Here is a 15,301-nt window from a genome sequence, read left to right as displayed (position 1 = left end):
AAAACCAGGGGCAAACTGGTGGCCCGATGTGACTCGGGGTCAGTGAGAAAATGGTTTTTTTTTATAATTTGGATGAAAAAAGACTAATAATTGGAATGCGTTTGGCTTTTTTGGACAATTTTATAAGTCGGCAAGGTTACAAAGATTATAAACTGATCCTTGGTATTCTGGGAGGATTTTGTGACCTCTTTTACCTCGACAGCTCTTTTTTTTTTTACTGTTCCTCTTCTTTTCTCAGCTGGATATCTGTCTCTATCTATTCATATTCACCCTCAAAGTGTTTGTGACACAGCTTACAAGACATCTCAGCCCAAGCACTTTAGTAGTGGACTGTGCTGTGCTTCACTTGTATGTGGTCTAATTGAAGTCTCCCGACCTAAGCCGCGGTGACAGAGGCTGTGTCTCTCCCACCTGTCCACAGGGAGACTCGCAGAGGACCAGCATCGCGCTCGACTTCGGAGATGGCATCAAGATCACATATTCTAACCTGAGCAGGACTGACGACGGCATCAAGCACATCTACAGAACGACTGGGATTTACCGAGTGACAGCTTCGGCTGAAAACGGCCAGGGATCTGACAGCATCACGCTGTTTTTACACATCACCAGTATGTGGATAAGAAACGTCATTACTCATTCCCCTGGCAAGCGCATACAGCATGAACCCCTTCTCTGTCATGGATAGTCACCTTCCCATTCTGCTGAATTTCATCTCAGACATGGTTGTGCTACTTTAACACAAAAACACAAATGTGGAGTTAAATGTACATCAGCTGTGCTCACAATAATTCTCCATGTTTGCTAAATATGTGTGTCTTTTGTGTGTGGGTGCACTGATTTGTATGCACACATGTGTGTGCGGTGGTGTATGTGCCTCTGCCTCAGGTCCAGTGGAGCGTATATATCTCTCCGCTCCTATTGTAGCCGTCCGGGGGAAGGAGGCTAATCTCAGCGTGGTGGTTTGGCCGAGTCACACCAGAACATTGACCTTCTTCTGGTGGTTTGACAACAGCTCGGAGGTGAGAAACTTCTCCTCCCACTCCCACTGTTGTTCACCACAATAGTCCCGTTTACTGCAGTCTTTTCCATTTTCCCACTCCTCTGCTGACATCCTCGTGCTGTTGTTTACAAAGTGTAAATCTACCAAGCATTCGCACAAATCGTATAAAATGTGACTGCCCGTGACCGGCCTGTGTCTTTCTGGAGGATCCAGCTAGGATGGCTGGTCGTATTTATTTATCATGTTGATTGTTTTCACTGCAGCACCTCCTCATTATACAGTATGTCAAGGGCTGCATGTACGTTGTATTCTATATTCGGCTGGGAGGATGCAGGTTTTCCTCTGAAATTCTCTGTGTTTTTCCTTTTGATATCCAGCCCATTATAACCTTGGAGGGAAGTATCTCTTACACGTTTCTGACAGAGGGAAAAAACAAGGTCACGGTCCAGGTTGCTTCTGGGAGCACCATAATGCAGGATTCAAAAGTTATAACTGTTAAAGGTGAGTGAGGGAGACAGTCTTCAAAGCGCTTTAATTGGTGCGATGCACGACCATGAATATGCAATATGCTATCCTGGGGAAAGTGTAATGCCTCTTAGTCCACTGTGTAAGAGGCGCCACGCTGATGTCAACGTGGACTTGTCTAATGAATAAAATGTCACGGTAGGCGAACACGAAATCTTGAGGAGCAATTAACTTCAAGGCGCATGTTGCCAAATGAAAAAAGACAAAACTGCACATCAGATTAATCAACAACCAAACCAGAGGAAGCGTTCATATTCACACAGACATCACTTCATCTTTCCTCCAGAGTTCTTCAGGTCGCTGCTGCTATCGTTCTCGCCAGCCCTTGATGAGCACAATCCTGACATCCCTGAGTGGAGGGAGGACATAGGGCGTGTGGTGCGGACAGCTCTGTCACAGGTACATCCAGTCCTCTCTGCTGTGAGACCTTCCCTGGAGCTAACATCAGCTACCATCAGCTTTCAGGGTCATTACTATTTTATACCCATGTGCAGTACTGATACAGCACTCACAATGTTTTATGGTCTGTGTGAGGAATTTTGCCTTTTTTTTTTAGTTTACCTTTGATGGCAGTAAACCAGACAAGTTCGTCTGGTGTGAATTTGACTTCAGACTGATGTCAAAGTGTGTGTCATGGGACGGTGCCACTTTATAGATTTTGACTTTATTGTCCAAAGTTTAGAAGTAGCAGCTCAAACTTTTTACCTCCTCAGTGGAGTGATGCCTGTCTGTTGTGTGTGTTGTGTTGTCCTGTCACTGCAGGTGTCTGGGGTTCCTGAGGAACAGCTGCTGGTGGCTTTGTACCCCGGACTTCCAAGTACAGCAGAGCTCTTTATCCTACCTGATGAGCGCTCATCCAGTGAGCACAAGAGAGGCAGCGAGGAGGCTCTGGAGACGGTACGAACCCTGATATGTGGAAAATTATCATGTGGACTTTTAGTTAAAACAGCCGATATGTTTAATCATATATTTTTAGGTATGAAAACAGTATATGAAGGCCAAATATCCACCAGTATAAAATAAGATTATTGATTATGGCTGTGATTGTTATGTACTTTTTCATACTAGCTGCTGTGGAAAGGAGCCAACAAACCAAAATATGCTTAGTGGAATAGTTCAGTGTTTTAATGGGGATTTTTTGCGGAGAGTTTGAAGCTAAAGCTAACTAAATAACACAGTACTGTGCATCTTTCATGTCACGTTAAATGTCTTTACATGTTAATTAGTGAAATTTTGAATAATGGAGAAAGCCAGGCTAACTTTCCCTCCTAATTCCAGTCATTATGCTAAGCTAAGCTAAGTGCCTCCTGGCTCCAGCTCCATTATCAAGAGTAGAGTCAATTTTCTCATCTTTCTCTTGAATTACATTTTTTTTTTTTAACTACTCTTGCAAGAAAATTTCCAGTTCATGATATTATCATATTTAAAAAGATCCAGCATGTAGGGTTCAGGGGCAGAAATTGTTTGAGTTCATTAGTTAATAATCACCTGAAAATAAGAGATGTTGTGTTTCTGTTGTTTTTGTTCTACAGTAGCCCAGAGTGGACAAACCAAACACTTACTCTAGAAAGAGCCTTTTGTGTTTTTCACATTATTAGCAGCAACTGTAGGGGAGGGAGCTAATTTAATTAGCAATCTGCAACCAACAACTAGGTGCTACTAAATCTGGACCTGTAATCATAGAGAGTATATTTTTTGTATTTATTGTGCCATAACACATCATTCTCTGACATCAGTTTCTCCTCAAACAGATATCAGATAATTTTGTCACTTTCCTGAACCAAGGCCTGATCCAGTTCGAGCTGAAAGCTGATATTCGCATTATTGTGTACATGATTCAGCAAACTTTGGGTAAGTGCTTGTAATCAGATCTGTTGGCTCCTCATAATAAGATTTGAGCTACAAGCTACAATACAATTACTAAGACCTACTGATCCATCAAAATGTTGGACTTTTGTTTCTTTTCACTGTCTGACCACTTGCTACTTTTAAAACATTAGTATTTCTGATGATTCATCGTTAAAATGAAAAGATTAATTAACATCTATCATCTTTGCTCACGCTCAGCCATCCTCACCAAAACTCCTAACCTAGCTTAGCATGTTTATTTCCATTAGCTATTACCATCCAATTGCTAAAAGGAATTTACAGCCCAGATTAAAAAAAACTCTTACAGGCAATCAAAATGTCAAGAATTGGGGTTTTTAGATCTCTATTGACATTCCTGCATCCAGACATAATCTTTCAAGTTAGAATATTGATGCATCTAATGCTGCAACCCATTCAACATCGGAAGTCGATATTTCTGAGTCAATATTCCCAACTTCCAATCTGAATGCGTCCCTGTGCATGTCCTCCAGTAAACGACAACTCTTGCATGGCGACTACAAAGGTGTTGTCACGGCATGTTTTCCAACACAAACGCAACGTAAAATAAAAAGTAATGAAAAGATAATTGTTCACTCTGTGCGCCACCATACTGCTGTGATGTCATGTGCTTTTAAGTCCAGCACGAAGTGGATCTTGCTTAAGTTTCCGATTAGGAAGACCGTTAAGTTGCATTTCCCTGTGTCAAGGTTCCCTCCCCCCCCCGAGTTCTGAGTGTGATGGAATGCAGCCTAAGAATTTAATATTTCCCACAAACCAAACCTCCAACACGCCCGATTCAAATGACCCATTCATGTGAATCAGGTGTGTTAGGGCAGATTTTAAAACGTGGGGTTAAAAAAACAATACCTTAGACTATTATCTCTGCACAACTGGATCAAAGTAATTATAATTATAAAAACTTTTGCAGGTAAATAAATTTCAAAAAAAGCATTCAAATCTTAGTTAGTTTATTCCAGTTAACTACAGTGTGCCTACACGTCTGCAGTGCGTTTGATCTGCTCCTTGATATGAAAAAGATAAGCCACGCATCTTTCTTGGAATGATTTGACATTGAGATAAAGTAGTAAAACAGTATTCCCTGAGTGAGACGTATATGATTCCGTATATCACAAGATTTAAATATCTTTCACGGTGCATCAGTTCTGCACCTGAGGCTATGAGACAGTAGTACTCTTTGAAATCAGTCGATCAATGACATGATTGACAAAGAAGGCATTTGGTATGCACTGAGGAAATCGGCAGGGTCACCGGGTCATTAGCATATCGCAAAAACGTGTCGATCAACCCTGCGTGGCTTTACCCTTTTCATCCACCAGCGGATCTGTCTTCATTTGTGTCTGCATACAAAGGTCTGGGTTGCCTTTTAAAATGATCCTGAAAGGTCATGGACTTCATAGGCATCTCTCTGAAGGAGAGAAAGATGGGCGGTGCAGGGAAATACTTTGAATATTGCATCTCAGCATTTAAAAAGCCATGACTATGCATAAGCTTACCTGCATGACGGACCCCGGGGAGAGAAAGGAGACCTCCTAAAGGTTCCTTTTATTATCCTGGGGGGATAACATGCAGAGAGCAGCTCTTCAAACTCCACCTGCCGTTGTTACATGACACAGGGTAATGAAAGTAATCTCCTTGAAACGAGACAGGGTCTAGGTAAAAAAAAAAAAAAAAAAAGACAAAAGGGAGGGTTTAACTAATTCGTCTTGGTCAAAATGTGGCGCTTATTTGATGTGTTTGTCTTTTCAGCTCCACTTGTGGATTCAAACTCCATCCACAGTGGGTCGGCCATGCTGATGCTGGTCACTGTGGTGTCTGTTGGCTTAGCGGCATTCTTCATCTACAAGTTCAAAAGGTTTGTTCACTTCCAATTTTAATTCAGCTGTAAATAGGAGACTGTATCTTTGCTGGTGGTGAAAACCTTACACAGTTGCTCCGCTCGTCTCCTCGTCATTAGGAAAATCCCTTGGATCCATGTTCAGACTGAGGACAGTCACGAGAAGGACCCGGAAGTGATCAGTACAGTGGGTCAGAACGACAACATGACGAAGGTCAAGCTCAGTGAGTTTCCCTCTCAGAAAGAGCTCATGGAGAAGGAGCTGGAGGCCAGGAGCAGAGGTACATTGGCTATAGATGTATTATTTTACCACCTTTATATATTTCTTTATATGTGACCTGTTACTGTGTTTTCTTACACTGATCCCTGAGAAATTACTTGGAAGACCTTTTGAGATCTTTTACTGAAGGTGGAGATAAAAAAGTTTAAACCTTAAAATGAGTACAAGTAGTACGTAGTTATCAAGGAAAGGTACTTGCGTATAAAAGTAAAACTACTTACTATGCAGCCAAAATCAGCTCTGCTGTTACATTACGATATTACCATTTTAATATATAGCTCATTTTAAAAATGCTTTTACTGTGGAGTGATTTATTCTACGCAGTGACACTTTATTTGAAGGGCTGTGCATACGACTGACATGACTCATGAACATGAAGGATCCTCTATGAATATTTATAGCTGTTGTAAATATGGACGGAGCTTTAAGGTCTGAAAAGACAAGCCAGAGTGGAGGTGTCTGAAATCTGCATTATTCATAATAACCTACACGGGGCAACTCCACTGGTTTCTCAAAGAAACCTGATTGTATGTATGCTTATGAAAAAAAGACCCTACTTTCACTTGATTTAGTTCCTCAGTAAATCGTTTCCAAATAGGATTTAAGGTCTCAAACACTAATTTTAAGTCTTCTTCAACATAGATTGATGTTCATTTTGTAAATGATTGTCCCTTTTAGAATAAAGAGGAAACTAAATCGGCGTACGGTGTTTGGTGTTGCTACCTTGTCATTGACAAGTCACTACCAAGACCTGTCCTCTGGTGCACAGTCGGATCCAATCAGGACATCCTGTACAGCTCCGCCCTCTTGTCCAATTAGGGTCACATCTGGCTCGTTACAGGCATTATGTCAAACTCGAGGACTAAACCTATAGGTCGACAAACCCATAGATGACAGTGGTTGACACCTGTCATTCAATCAATTGACCCTAGCCCCGTCAAAAATGACATAATTGACGAAATGACACTTACTGATGATGGACATAAATATTTATAAATAGTCCCTCATGTTCATGACACATATACAGTACATCAGTCTTATGCACCACCTTTCAAACAAAGAAGCACCGCTCATGGTAGAACAATGCATGATATGAAACGCATGTTAACCTGCAAAGTAACTACAGATACAGTTACCAACCTCCCAACGCTTATTTTAAGTGGATGTTTTTTAAGATGTAGAGTCAAAGCTGCGGCATACAACAGCTGTGATGCATGATTTTTTTTCCCCCCAGAGAATAAATTAAATTCAGAATATTAAAATCTGTGTACCACTCAGACACATTAATACGGGATTTAAAGGATAACTGCCACTGTGAGAAACTGATACTAATTAACATTTTATTACCATAAAAACACATCACTGAGCATCCGTTTGGAATAAAATTCTAACATGTAGTCACTGTAGACCCAAAACATTGTTTAAGTTTCATTTAAAATCATGTCTTTTCTCTGCGCGAGGAGACAGTGTGTTGAAGCACAGCCAACATCTGAGGAGATGGAATGTGGTTATTGATGCAATGTGTCATAATTTAACAAAGTGCATGGCGCAAGCACAACTGCCGCGCGGTAACCAGATATCCCAGTGACAAGTTAACTTTTTGATTGCCACGGCTGACATCTACTGTGATGTCTTTTAGATGAGATCTATTTGGTCCCTGCAGACAGTGTGGAAGATTTGACAAAAGTAGCATTGCAGTGCTCCTGACACAGACATGTGGGCTGCAGGCCTTTTTTTCTGGTCACTCAGCACTTTCTGCTATTCTTCATTTCTCAGCTGTTTCTACCTTTTCCGAGTCCTTGCTGATCTGAGACAAATGAACTCTTTCAGTTACTTTGGAAAAGTGTTTATTTACCAGAGGGCAGAGCAGCGAGGGACCTTTTGATTGGGGGGCTTGATTAAATTAATTTACAACCTGCTGTTCAAAGATTTCATTAACAATCAGAAGCTTGGTTTGTTTCTTTTACAGCCTGGCTGAGATACAAACACAAAGCTGAGTCTGTTGTATCCAGCTTCAATCAGGTTCATGGGAATATAATAAAAAAATCTATCTATCATCTGCTCATGCAGATCACCGTCCAGCTGCAGGATTAATAGCCATTTTTTCTTCTGTTTTTCTATATTGCCTTCATTTTTTTCCCGCTCTTACATTGTGAATACGCTGTAAATACTACGCTTACATGTAGATTTAATTGGGTTTAAAACACTCGGTATAAACAGAACAGTATTTCCCAATGCTTGCAAGTTAAATCTTGCTCCAGGCGTTGGGAAACAAGCCCCCTACTAGAGGAAAAACATTAACCAGTCTTAATTTAATTAATGCCGGTGTTCAGTGATTTTATGTGTTCTCATTTTAATCCAAATGGCTTTAAAAGCTCTTAAAAGTAGAATAATCTGCTATTTGTTGATAGTTGTCACAGTGCCGCGAAAGCGATGGAGAAAAATCACAGTCAAAATTCATGAAGGTTGAAACAAAGATTTGAACATTGAAAAAACAGGATTTGACAGATTAAAATGAAAATTTGAGTCCATGTTTAATTAAGGGTCTTGATTTGATTTATGGTAATACAAATTGGTTCTGAATGATTAATATGACAGCTCACGTGGCCTCATGTTTCATAATAAGTCGAAGTTTGCGGTTCAGTTGAACTGGGAATGTATCAAGCTGTAAAAAGACATTCGAGATTCTCCCGTATGATGCATCGCACAAGACAGGAGGTTGTCAGAATAGATTTACCCTGCAGTCGAGCCGGTATTTCCCAATGCAAAATAAATATTGTAGAGGGAAAAAAAATTGTATTTTCATAAACACAGTTGTCTGATAGATGTGAATCGTCTCTTGCTAGACCATTGACTTCTCCCACACGCTATGAAGGAGAAGTAAACTGTTGTTTTTGACAAAAGTTGGTGGGATGTGAGCCGAGAATATATTGTGGGGAGTCCAGCCTGTATTTATCAAACTTCGACGAACTACACTTTGAAATGGTATTAAGAGCCATTTGAGGGGTAAAAGATTTCTACCATGCATTCCTCACATTTTACCAAGTCATATTTCATTTGTAACTGCGCAAAATCCTACATTCAGATGAACCTACAGAGAGTTATCTGAATCTGCAGCTCCACGCTGCTTTTATTAAGTTTTAAAGTTTGAGCTCATTCTTTTGATTTTCTCACAACTTTGTTGTTTGGGTTCACCCTCGCAACGAACAGCAGGCAGCTCTTTTCAGAATTCAGACTTTAAAAACCCACCTCACGCTTGGTTTATACTTCTTTGTTGAATCTACGCTACGGCATAACCTCTGCAAAGATGTGCACCTCTCCCAAAATGTAACTGCATGGCAATGACACAGACCACAACGACTGATTGGTCCACATGTTGGAATCCCATTTTCCAGCTTCTCCTCCGGTGTTGAGCAGCGGTGTTAATAACAGGGATCGTGACCTGTAGTTTCCCCAGTTGACACACCTCCCTCTTCGGCTGTTGCATTCCCTCCCGACGAACCAACTGCTGCTCTTCTTGGGTTATGCTGCAGAGACACACCAGTGCGCTAGTATAAATGGTCACTTCGGCGTAGGCCACCTGCGTACGTTGCAGTCTAGGATCTGTGTTGAGCCTGCAGGCAAACAATGATCAGCCTCACACTACCTGCCTAACACCGAACAGCAGACAGACGAGCTGGTGAACAGAGTAGAGCATTTAGCAGCTTAAAGAGGCAGATATTTCCCTCAGGAGTGGGTGGAGACCAAAAGTGGAGCTATAAGAGAGTGAATATTTGACTATTGTATGATCAGAAACACTACTGTGCTACAGATAAATGACAAATGCTCCATAAATAAATATAAATGTTAAATATATAAATGTTGGATTTGTTTGCGAAACTACCACCTTATCTTAAAAGGTGATATGCTTTTCTAATTGTTATTGAAGATTGAATGTTGAAATTAAGATGTGGAATGAATTCATAATGGGAAATTAGTAAAGGTATCATAGTTTTTCTCAATGTCTGTCACCGGGTCAAATTCTGACTTGTCTCGGTTGGATAAGTCATAAAAGTAAAATTATTGCTGAGGACAAAAATCATATCACAGTTATTAATCTTAAACAGCAACACATTAATACAGCACCTCATCATTAGACATCCTGCAAACAGCTGTGTTTAAAGAGAAAACAAGATCTTTATACAGAATCTGCCAGAATCAATAAATATGAAAGTTCCTTGTAGCTGCTTTATATTTAACAGCATTCTGGAAATGGCAAACCATCCTCCCTGGCATATTGTGATATTGTAACTTCTGTTGGGGCTCACCGGGCAATTAAAACTTCACTGCAGACTTCATTTTAATTTTAAAATATACTCCATGTGAAAGCAATTTCTGTCTTATAAATCATATATTCTTTGGCAAATCCAAATTGACTGCCAGATCTCTACCTTGATGAATTCACTGTCAGGTTATTAGCCACACAGGCGAACACGAGATTAGCTTCACGCTGCTCGGTACAAGTGATGGCATTTAAACTACTGATTCAGTTGGTAGATAAAAGCGGCACCTTTGAAAGAGCCAGTGTCGGCACAATCTGAACGACCCCACTTGTCGCAGCGATCCCATCTCATCAGACCCTCATCTCCAGCTCAGCCCTGCCTGGATAGGCCAAGTTTCTTTGAGGCAACAGGGGGCTTTTCAACAAAAATGCACGGCTGATGACTTCATAATTAAGTGTAAAAACTCATACAAACCATTTGATCTTCCAAGTCAGAAAGATTAGAGACAGCAAGATTGAATTTTGAGTTGTTTGGTTGATGTTTAAGGTCATTACTTCACTCCAAAAATCATGTCATGTATCACTTATTCCAGCTCAAAGCTGTGCTTTCAAGGATTATCTCTCGTAATTATTCGATCGTATTCTCAAATCAAGCTAGGTGTGACATGCATTTGATGTCAAAGCAGTTGAATGTTCCTGTATTTAATGTATTTTCATTATTTGTTTTGCATGTTTTCAGGTGGAATCGGAAGAAATGTGGAGAGAATTGTTACAAGGGAATTTCCAAACTGTACTAATGTCTAAAAAAAACAAGCTCTCTGTTTCTGAGTAAGTACAGATTGTAGTGTTACAATTGTGCTGGAATTGTTTGCTCTGTTGGCATTGTTTTTTTTTTTGGTTTTTAATTTACTCCACGCTGCTATCATTCAAAGTCATACTTTTTAACTCACATGGATAGAGATAGTATCTACTTTACAATACCTGATGAAGACCAATCCAGCGAGCCAGACTCCTGGGGCCTCTAGTTTGAGGGTGGTAAATTGTGGAAATTGGCCCGTAAGTACAGCATCAAGCACAAAATGTCTAATTAGCATCAAGACTCCATAGCTCTACACAGACGCCATGGATCTATTGCTGATATTTCATGAATATTCAGATGCCATTGTGCAAATTTGACTAATGCCTTACTGGCTGTGAGACGTTATTGTCCTTAATTTGGATGTCAGGAGAGAAAAAAAACTGATTTACAGAAATAAAATGCCTCATAAGAAAAAGTACCAAAGTAACTAAAAAGGTCAGCAAGAGAAAGAGTGTGGAGGTGGCTGTATAAGTTTGATAAACTAACTCCAGCAGTGACTGATAGAGGATTACGTAACTTACAATCAGGATATTTAGACCCTTAAGGGACATTATAATAATATCATACAGGGCTTGAAGTGACAAACTAATTTAATGCCATAAAAATGTTTTGTAATCTTACAGTATGTGTTGATAATGTTTCCCTCTTTGTGTAATGTTTGCTCATAAATTGAACCAACAGGCTATAAAATTTGTCAAGTGGAACCTTTTCACTTTATTTTATTTATCATTTTATGTCTTTTCTGTAAAGAAATCCTCGCTGGATGATACAAACCCGAACAACATACTGTAGAGTCGTCTATTTAAAGGGATAGTCTGGGTCTTTGGGCGTATGATGGGGTGTGGTGGATTGACCATAAGTTTTAGGGGTGCTATAACAATTCTTAATCAATCATCACCGATCGTTCAGACAAAAATAAGAGCGACAAACCGACTGCCGACAGTAAGTGGCGGTTGGCAAGCCTCATTTTATCAAAGCGGAGACGAATCCCTGCATTGAAGCAAAGCAAAGTGCTGCTCTGGACCGGGTCAGTAGCAAAAAAGGTATCTGAGCCACCTGAAAGAAGTCCCATATGAAACGTTTATTCATTGTGTTCCGTATTCTGAATATTTTCATGCATTACTTTGCCGTCAGACAGCCCTTCACAGCACAAAATCTTCTCAACCGCAGAGCTTCTGTATACCTGTGCACTGCAGATTAACAGTTTGGGTCAGACTTTCAGCGGTTTGTAAAAGGGAATATAACTACATGAACCAAAGTACACAGAAGAAGAACTTCTGCAGGCGGAGCTGGAAAAAGAGGGGAAACTTCTGTGGAAACTGCATTTCTTTATTGCAGTTTCATGAGTCATTTTAATTATTTGTAGGTATTGAGTGCGATCTTACCAGGTTGTGAACTAGTTCGCTTTAATCTGGTTTATTTGGCAGAGGTCTGGACCAGCACATGGAGTGTTTTTCACAGTTGAGAAAATATAATGCCAAAAGAAACGACTGTCTGACCGCAAATCGGAAATATATCAAACACTTAAACCGATGGTAATGTTTTTAGTTGAGACTTATTTTAAGTGGCTGAAATTTAGTTTGTTATGTTTTACTGCTGCACTGCAAAGGTGAAATCTAAATCATAAATGCTTGATTTGAGAAGATACAGACCTCAACCTATCCGTCCATGCATCCGTCATTTTAATTTGTGAGAGATTTTAAAATAAGTTGATTCCAGCCCGGAAAAAGTCAACTCTGAAAAGTATTGAAACGCTTGAAAAAAGTAGAAAATGCTGCGTTTCTTTCTTTTTGGATTCTCAGTTTTTACACAACCTTGGAACAAACGTCTTGAAAATGGGATCAGCATGTGTGCAGACCGGGATTTTAACTTACAACATTTTGTGTCCCACCAAAATACAATTCAAAGGGTGGAACAGTTTGATCCGGCAGAAATATCTCAACTATTGTTTGGCTGCAATGAAACTCTGTACAGACATGTACGGCCCTCAGTGAAGGACACTCCGTGACTTGGATGATCCCCTGACTATTCCTCTTGTGCCACCACCAGTCTAAAGTTATCATGTTTTCAGTGGCTACATTTATATGCACACCAATTTTCCGGTTTTTATTCCGAATGTGACAATATTCAGAATTTGTCACAGCAAAAAACAGCTTTGCATATTCCTAATTAAGCCTCAGAAATCAACAGGTATTTGGATATATGCGCAAATACAGCAAATATATACAAGTACTGTATAGGAGGGTAGGCTGATTTCAAGGAGTTTTGATAAACACTGTGGGTGTGTGGTCAGGCACGATAAAAACACCTGGAGGATCCACTGTAATTGAGGTTTGTTGTAGATTTAACAGGATGATGGACAAAGGAGACTGGCACCAATCATAGCTGGTTCGTCTAAACAGAACCAGACAATAAACTATCAGCATACAAACCTAATACAGGAGCAAATATCTGTATGTAATTTAAAATTGAATCGGTCAAACATCAAGACTCTGCAAAAACATTAATGAACAAAGAACAGGTGACTCACATTATTACGTAGCCAAACAATTGCAGCCGCTGTGAGAGACCGTGGCTCTGCTGCAGGTGTGGACCTCTTCAGAAAAAGTGGTTGAACAAATGAAAGACTGAGGCCGTGTTTGCACGGTCCAACAAGTCCGCTATAATCTATAATGTATAAATATATGTATACATAATCAGAGTATGCGCGGCTGTAAATGGGAATATTAATGGGATATTCATGTTCATTTGACATTTAAATATCTTCGTCGGAGTCCATTTCGGAAATTTTGTCTATTTCGGAATATATTTCCAAAAAATATTGTGTGCATGTGAGCGTAGCCGGTGAAAGATCTCATTTACTGGTTGGATTGGAACATTTGGTTCTGACATTCGTGTTCTCCATCAAAATAAATTGTAAAAAAAACTTTTCCTCTAGCACTATCAGGTCAAAACTTCAAAGACTTGAAATACTTCAAAGTTAGTCTTTTATTGCTTCATGTCTTTTTATGTGCCAGGTTCATCCTGTGTTTTTTGCTGTACACGTCTTATGGTTGACACTGCCGTCATAGTCAGTGAGGGATGTTGGGTCTAACTGAATGGGATGTAAACCATCTAACAAGCCATTACTATCAGTGGAATGCGTCAAAATAAATAAACTGAAAAGACTAAAACTTGGAATTAGATGTTTTGTCCCAAGGACGGCCCCAAAAAACAAGCAAGACTAGATTCAAATCAAAGATTAACATTATTTCACAAAAAAGTCGATGTTTTTGTCTTGACTTGACTATTTGTGCTTAAAATAAGTCTTCTAGCCTTGATGTGGAGGTTTTACACACAAATGCCTTGTTTTTGGTTACAAATAACTCAAATAAAGACAAAATTGCTCATCAAGACAAGACGAGTGAACTTTACTTGAGTGAAGTCAAAGGATCTTCCTTTGAAGGATAAATACCTCAAACAAAGCCCACTCCGACAATCCCAAACTATCCCTTTAAGGCAGAACACAGTTCAGAGTTCACAGTTTAGTTATCACTTCGTTGTTTTGAATAAACCGCTTCAACTGTACGCTCTTGATAAACATCTGCATTTCCCGCCCTATAACTAGAGGTCTTTGAGTTGTAAATACATGAATACATATGAAAATGTAGAAATCTGATGTGTTGTGGATGATTTTAAGGATGAAATATGTGGTTACTCTGTGAGATAACATGGTGCTTTCAATGACTTTTTCTCGGGATGATGATGGTGCACAAATGAAATGTGATAACGGGACATGAGGGTCTGGAAATGGGAATTACTGGAAACTTGTACATAGAATAAGACGGAATGTAAATCTATACAGTTGCTTTATTGTAAAGTCGACCCACTGAACAGCAAGTAATATGTTTCCATGACCTTAAGTCTCACATGAAGCTGTACGTTCTTTTGTATTTATTTATTTATTTTCTACAGTGGCATGCCCTAATTATCTGTGCTAAAAGACTTACGACTTATATTAGGGTGAGCGAGTGCTGTATGTGTATATATATATATATAAATATATATCATGGTTGGTTTTGAAGTTTACTTGACACATTAAACAAATTATTCAACACCTTGTCTAATAGTCTAGTTGTGCAATTGCCAAAAAGTTGTGCATGATCTATGATATTGTCCATTTTTGTCGAGGATATAAAAAAAATCGTCTTGTTTTGAATCATATTTCTTACTGTGAACAAATTGCCATTTTAAAATTGTTCAAAATAAATGTATTTTTATATGGAATTATGTTTTTTTTTTTCCTATTGTGCATGCACATATAACAGAGTACGTGTTGTAGTGGAAAAAGTAACATCGTGTGAGGGCTTGCACTCTATTATTTGCCAGAGAAAAGAGGCTAAAACGGTCTTTTTTGGCTGTCAGGGATTTAGAAATGCAGCCATGACATAAAACCTGAAAGTGAAAACGGGTTCATGAAGCTTTGTTTTTGTGCAGCAGTCTCATCTGAAACACACATGCCTCCTAACAGGCGGTGTGCCGGTGTCGGCGTGCCACATTTAATGATCCTGCGGCGGCTCTGGAATCAACTTTAATAGGCAGAAGTGCGATGACACCCATGTGAGACTCCCATCTGAGACTTTCACTGACCTATCACTCCATTACGCAGGTCT

At 39.6% G+C, this 15,301-nt stretch overlaps 1 protein-coding gene across 2 annotated transcripts in view; it reads left to right on the top strand.

The window, feature by feature from the left end:
- Positions 1-14,915, top strand: part of sorcs3b (sortilin related VPS10 domain containing receptor 3b) — a 52,021-nt gene extending 37,106 nt beyond the window's left edge. Inside the window, exons 19-27 of one of the 2 annotated variants that reach the window (XM_030442416.1) lie at positions 422-608; positions 886-1,019; positions 1,378-1,501; positions 1,812-1,924; positions 2,288-2,422; positions 3,277-3,376; positions 5,162-5,267; positions 5,370-5,530; positions 10,530-14,915. In XM_030442416.1, coding sequence (XP_030298276.1) covers positions 422-608; positions 886-1,019; positions 1,378-1,501; positions 1,812-1,924; positions 2,288-2,422; positions 3,277-3,376; positions 5,162-5,267; positions 5,370-5,530; positions 10,530-10,594 — 1,125 coding nt within the window. In that variant the 3' untranslated portion in view covers positions 10,595-14,915. Of the gene's footprint in view, positions 1-421; positions 609-885; positions 1,020-1,377; positions 1,502-1,811; positions 1,925-2,287; positions 2,423-3,261; positions 3,377-5,161; positions 5,268-5,369; positions 5,531-10,529 lie in introns of both variants that reach the window. The other variant, XM_030442415.1, reaches the window with a different exon arrangement.
- Positions 14,916-15,301: the final 386 nt, after the last annotated feature.

This window comes from Sparus aurata, chromosome 15, assembly GCF_900880675.1.
Source record: "Sparus aurata chromosome 15, fSpaAur1.1, whole genome shotgun sequence".
NCBI classification, from domain to species: domain Eukaryota; kingdom Metazoa; phylum Chordata; class Actinopteri; order Spariformes; family Sparidae; genus Sparus; species Sparus aurata.
The sequence above is the reverse complement of the archived record's forward strand: the minus strand, read 5'-3'. Positions and strand labels throughout refer to the sequence as shown.